Source organism: Salvelinus sp. IW2-2015, unplaced genomic scaffold, assembly GCF_002910315.2.
Source record: "Salvelinus sp. IW2-2015 unplaced genomic scaffold, ASM291031v2 Un_scaffold4159, whole genome shotgun sequence".
NCBI classification, from domain to species: Eukaryota; Metazoa; Chordata; class Actinopteri; order Salmoniformes; family Salmonidae; genus Salvelinus; species Salvelinus sp. IW2-2015.
Window position 1 is genome coordinate 35,789 of NW_019945430.1, and position 4,927 is coordinate 40,715.

At 44.3% G+C, this 4,927-nt stretch overlaps 2 protein-coding genes across 5 annotated transcripts in view; one reads left to right on the forward strand and one right to left on the reverse strand.

Annotated features, from left to right (window-relative positions):
* LOC112076950 (zinc finger CW-type PWWP domain protein 2-like) overlaps positions 1–1,867 on the reverse strand; it is an 8,038-nt gene extending 6,171 nt beyond the window's left edge. For all 4 annotated transcript variants that reach the window (XR_011477980.1, XM_070441513.1, XM_024143580.2 and 1 more), the window contains exons 1-4: positions 1,722–1,867; positions 1,050–1,399; positions 551–713; positions 139–265 (exon numbers count right to left, since the gene is read on the reverse strand). Coding sequence is in view for 3 of the 4 variants with exons in the window: in XM_070441513.1 (XP_070297614.1) it covers positions 139–265; positions 551–713; positions 1,050–1,363 (604 nt within the window). In the remaining variant the exon portion in view is untranslated. The remainder of the gene's footprint in view (positions 1–138; positions 266–550; positions 714–1,049; positions 1,400–1,721) is intronic.
* A 231-nt stretch (positions 1,868–2,098) lies between these two features.
* Positions 2,099–4,461, forward strand: azi2 (5-azacytidine induced 2). Its single transcript, XM_070441514.1, has 3 exons — positions 2,099–2,301; positions 3,358–3,589; positions 4,348–4,461. Exons 2-3 carry the CDS (start codon positions 3,365–3,367, stop codon positions 4,459–4,461), a joined length of 339 nt encoding a protein of 112 aa, XP_070297615.1. The 5' UTR covers positions 2,099–2,301; positions 3,358–3,364.
* The last annotated feature ends 466 nt before the right edge of the window (positions 4,462–4,927 follow it).

Sequence of the window (4,927 nt, forward strand, 5' to 3'; positions counted from 1 at the left end):
TGAAACATTAGAACCCAATTCTGGGACAATTCTGAATACCATTAACAAACAAATGCACCATGTTGAAAAAGACAGTGGTCAGGTGACAGTATCTCAGASACTCTATTCATGCAGTYRTTCAGATGTAAGTCTACTCACATTCCTGAGGCTGGAAGTGGCTGATCTGCAGTCTCTCCTCACAKCCCATCTCCWTGACCTTAGCCACCTCCTCCATCGCCACCTCATACGACTTCCTCATAGCACCTCGCATGTTCCTGTATTTGGGCTACGCCGAAAAAAAAACTTTTATTTTGTTTCTCAGACACAGATTTAAGCCTAGTTTTGGAATTTAAAAAACAACATTTTCATTAGAGGTTCTCCATTGAGAGGTTTTTATTCTAGTTTAGGACCAGGCTAAATCTGTGTCTGGAAAAACCAGCTCAAATCGTTTCAGATGTTTTTAAATTCCCTCCAAGATAAGAGTATGTCTCGTCATATCACTGAATCTTTCATCTCTATTGGCCTTCACTAACTAACATTAAACTGGCACACAAAGAAAAAAGATACATACTTTAGTGGAGGAGGTGTGGTAGAGTTCGACATGCTTGGCAGCAGCCCAGTATCTGGTGTGAGGTTTCCCCAGGAACTCAACATGGTAGTGCTCCACATAACCCTCGCTGTCCAGCCTCACATACTCCTCCACGTTGGGGTCTGGACTTAGAATGGCTGGCCACCTGGAGAGAGCAACAATGATTAGTTAACGCTTTATCTGACACGGGTATGAATGAATTCAATAGAACTAACTGTAGTAGCTAAGGGACGGTTTTCATGGAACTAGATGAAACCTATTTCTGGACTAAAAAGCCCTTTAAGCCTAGGGTTAGTGCCTGTTTTCATGGAACTAGATTAAACATATTTCTGGACTAAAAAGCCCTTTAGGCCTAGGGTTAATGCCTGTTTTCATGGAACTAGATTAAACCTACTTCTGGACTAAAAAGCCCTTTCAGGCCTAGCCTTGATCTGAGTCCTGGAAACGGGCACATAAGCACCAAYAGCCAMCCATCCCRTACCATGGCCAGTTGCATCCTTTCACCAGCACCAGGCTCCCGACAGGAAGCAGGAAGTACACCACCTTCAGGCCATGTTCCTTGAACTGGGAGTTGTTGGGGAAAGGGCCCTGAGGGATGTTGCAGTGGCTGAATAGAGGGTCTGGGTTCATATGACAGCGCCAGGACTTGYCATGGTCCAGCTCAGCCACCGCTTCATCACCCTTTGGTACCAGTCTCCACTTCAGGCATCTGGGAGACTCGCACTGGACCCAGGTCTTGTCTGCATAGTAGGATGTTTCATCCTCATTGGCATTCAGGTCTGGAAGAAGACTCATTTTTTTTTACAGCTGAACTGAGCGATCTTGGCTGACCTAAACAAGCAAACACAAACATATTGGCTAGCTAGCCCATCTGATATTGTCATAGAGAAAATAAATCATTAGTGTCAGCGGTCTATAATGTATTTGCTAAGACTACTTGCTTGCAAATATTTTTAAATATACTGAGCTACTAGCTAGACAATGAATGAATGGCCTTTGCTAACAGATCCACACATTTAGATCGTCATGATTCTAGCTAACGTTAGCCAGCTGGCTAACAACATTCTAGCTTTGGATAAAATTATTCTTATTAGCGCCTAGCTAACGTCCGTCATCGTTCAAGTCGTTTCTAGATATATTGATAAGTACTTACTGGCTGGCTAGCTATCCCCGAATAAATGTATATAACCTACACAGATTGAATTGCTAATGTGTATCACTACTACTAGCGAATTTAGCAAGCTAGCTCTCCAATTTATCATTTTGCTAGCTACCCGCAAAGGCAAAATAATCAGTGTCGAACTTTGCGGGGAGAGGTCAGCAGAACCCCGAGACCAGAAATTATGTTCATGTCATTAAAAAAAATAGTATGAATACACATGATATTGTTTCTATAACTCTAACCCATAGTTTGGAAGCTTTTCAAATAGTATAGTATAATCCGAGTAACACATACTAGCTACAACCAGATTAATAGTTTTTTAAAGTCGAGGATGACGTCGGGCTTTTATTTTGAAAATCACATCACCCCGGAAGTTTTGAAAGTGACATTTCACATGACGGTGGATGTTTCCTGGTTCATGGTTATTCACAAATGTATTATATATCGAAAACATATAAAATAACGATTTACAACAGATATATATTTTGGCATCACAGTCGTCCTGTAAATTGGTACCGAACCATGCTCGGTAGATACACAACGTGATATCGTCGAAAACAACATCAACAAGGTAAAATAAGCTAACGCGGCAGCTAGTATCAATTGATCATCAGCTGGCTGCGTATTCTTGTATCGTTTAGCTGCCAGCTAACTGCTACAAGACTGTCATCGCCAACTGGCTCACAGTTGTAAGGTCTAGATTACCAATTTAGCACGCTAGATAACACATCAGTCTTTAGTTTGGGTTGATCCATATTGAATAATGGCCTGTCCCGAGTTGCTAGCTAGCTATGCTAACGTCCTTCGAAATGCTGATGTTTTGATTTTGCCTGGTGTGGTGGAAAGGGACGTGTTTATTTTATGACAACCTGATATATTTACTAATTGTTTTAACCGATAATAATGGATTYTGGTTTTAACTAATCGTTTCAATAATAMATATATTGATTTCAACAAGTGTCATGACATACAACATTGGTTTTGCTTTCTCTTTTTGACGCAACAGTTCCTTAGCTCTCACTTCCGTTATCGTGTAACATTGCTACACAACATCAGGAGTCTGTGTATTGGGAATCCAACCAATACACAGACTCCCGATGTTGTGTCCCAGAGCTGGTTATCTTGGTGTCTTGCACAAGCAGCCAAGCCCAACGCAGCTTGTTATGATAAGATAAGAAAGAGAGAGGAGTTTAACCGGCTCCTCCTATTTATTTTTGTACCTAGACCTTTTCTCTGCATTTTCAAACGAGTGAGGTCAACTCATCTCTAGAATCTCAATCCTGGACTMGTAGCACAACTGGCACGGCACACAACGATTGTCATTCTAAAGTTTGCTGGAAATAAATACATTTGTTCCCAAATATATGCAACTCTATGTCAAACTCATGACATTATTGTATTGTCTTAGTTGTGTATAACTGTCTCCTCGGGTCTACCTCTGCTCTCTACTAGCTAGGCCTGGCATGGAGCTTGGCATTATTGTATTGTCTTAGTTGTGTATAACTGACTCCTGGGGTCTACTCTCTGCTCTCTACTAGCTAGGCCTGGCATGGAGCTTGGCATTATTGTATTGTCTTAGTTGTGTATAACTGACTCCTCGGGTCTACCTCTGCTCTCTACTAGCTAGGCCTGGCATGGAGCTTGGCATGGAGGCAGTGGAGGATGACATCTGCATTCTGAAGCATGAGACGGCGTACGGTGGAGCAGGGGAGAGCCCCGTGTCCGTGTGTGCCGGGGATGAGTCTGTAGCCTCCCACTTTGCCCTGGTCACAGCGTACGAGGACATCAAGAAGAGGCTGAGAGACACGGAGAGAGAGAACACACTGCTGAGGAAGAGAGTCAAACAGCTGGAAGATAAGGTACAGGCTTTCATTAAGACACAACAGTCAGCTGACTCAGCACCCAAAATAGGTTGGTAATAAACCTACTCTGCTCTAACAACTTCATACCTTGATACAGCAAGTAAGTTCTCAGCAGTAGCAGTAAAATACAACTTTATTATCCCGATTAGGGTCATTGATTTTTTTTTTGGGGGGGGGACAGATAAACCCTCAGATGGTCAAAGTACATCTAGCTGTATTGTCAGGGGTTGTTCTCACAGTAAAACATTGTCACTTATCAATGTGTTGAGGTCATCCTATTCTTGGAGAGGCTTGCATCATGAGATTCAACAGCTGTGTGTTGTAACCTGAAGCTGTGTTGTAACCTGTAGCTGTGTTGTAACCTGTAGCTGTGTGTTGTAACCTGTAGCTGTGTGTGTGGTACCTGGTTACTGTGTGTTGTAACTGTAGCTGTGTTGTAACCTTAGCTGGTGTTGTAACCTGTAGCTGTGTGTTGTAACCTGGAGCTGTGTTTGTAAACCTGTAGCCTGTGTGTTGTAACCTGTAGCTGTTGTTGTAACCGTGTAGCTGTGTTGTAGCTTAGCGGTGTGTTGTAACCTGTAAGCTGTGTGTTGTAAGCGTAGCTGTGTGTTGTACCTGTAGCTGTGTTGTAACTGTGTTGTAACTGATGACGTGTGGTTTAACCTGTAGCTGTGTTGTAAACCTGTAGCTGTGTTGTAACCTGTAGCTGTGTGGTAACTGTGTTGTAACTGATGACGTGTGGTTGTAACCTGTAGCTTTCAGGCCCTGAAGCTCCTTCCCCTGAAGGACCCCAGTACGTCAACAAGGCCTTCAGTGCCTACCGTGGCATCTACATGGAGAAGGAGGACCTGCAACTGGAGCTAAAATAAACTGGTATGGTACAGTCCACTAGGTCCAGCTGGTTGGACAGTCCACGTAGGTCCAGCTGGTGTGTACAGTCCACTAGGTGCAGCTGGTAGTGGACAGTCCACTAGTCCAGCTGGTGTGGACAGTCCACTAGGTCCAGCTGGTGTGGACAGTCCACTAGGGCCAGCTGGTGGGACAGTCACTAGGTCCAGCTGTGTGTACAGTCCACTAGGTCCAGCTGGTGTAGACAGTCCACTAGGTCAGTCGTGTGTACAGGCCACTAGGTCCAGCTGGTGTGGACAGTCTCACTAGGTCCAGCTGGTGGACAGGTCCACTAGTGTCCAGCTGGTGGTACAGTCCACTAGGTCCAGCTGGGTGTAGACAGTCCACTAGGTCCAGCGGGTGTGTTACAGTCCACTAGGTCCAGCTGGTGTAGACAGTCCACTAGGTCCAGCTGGTGTGGACAGTCCACTAGGTCCAGCTGGTCAG

Bases quoted from the DNA above. Each gene is read 5' to 3' on its own strand.
- azi2 (XM_070441514.1), top strand. From the start codon at position 3,365: ATGGAGCTTGGCATGGAGGCAGTGGAGGATGACATCTGCATTCTGAAG. The intron at 3,590-4,347 runs GTACAGGCTTTC...TGTAACCTGTAG, and splicing joins TCAAACAGCTGGAAGATAAG to CTTTCAGGCCCTGAAGCTCC.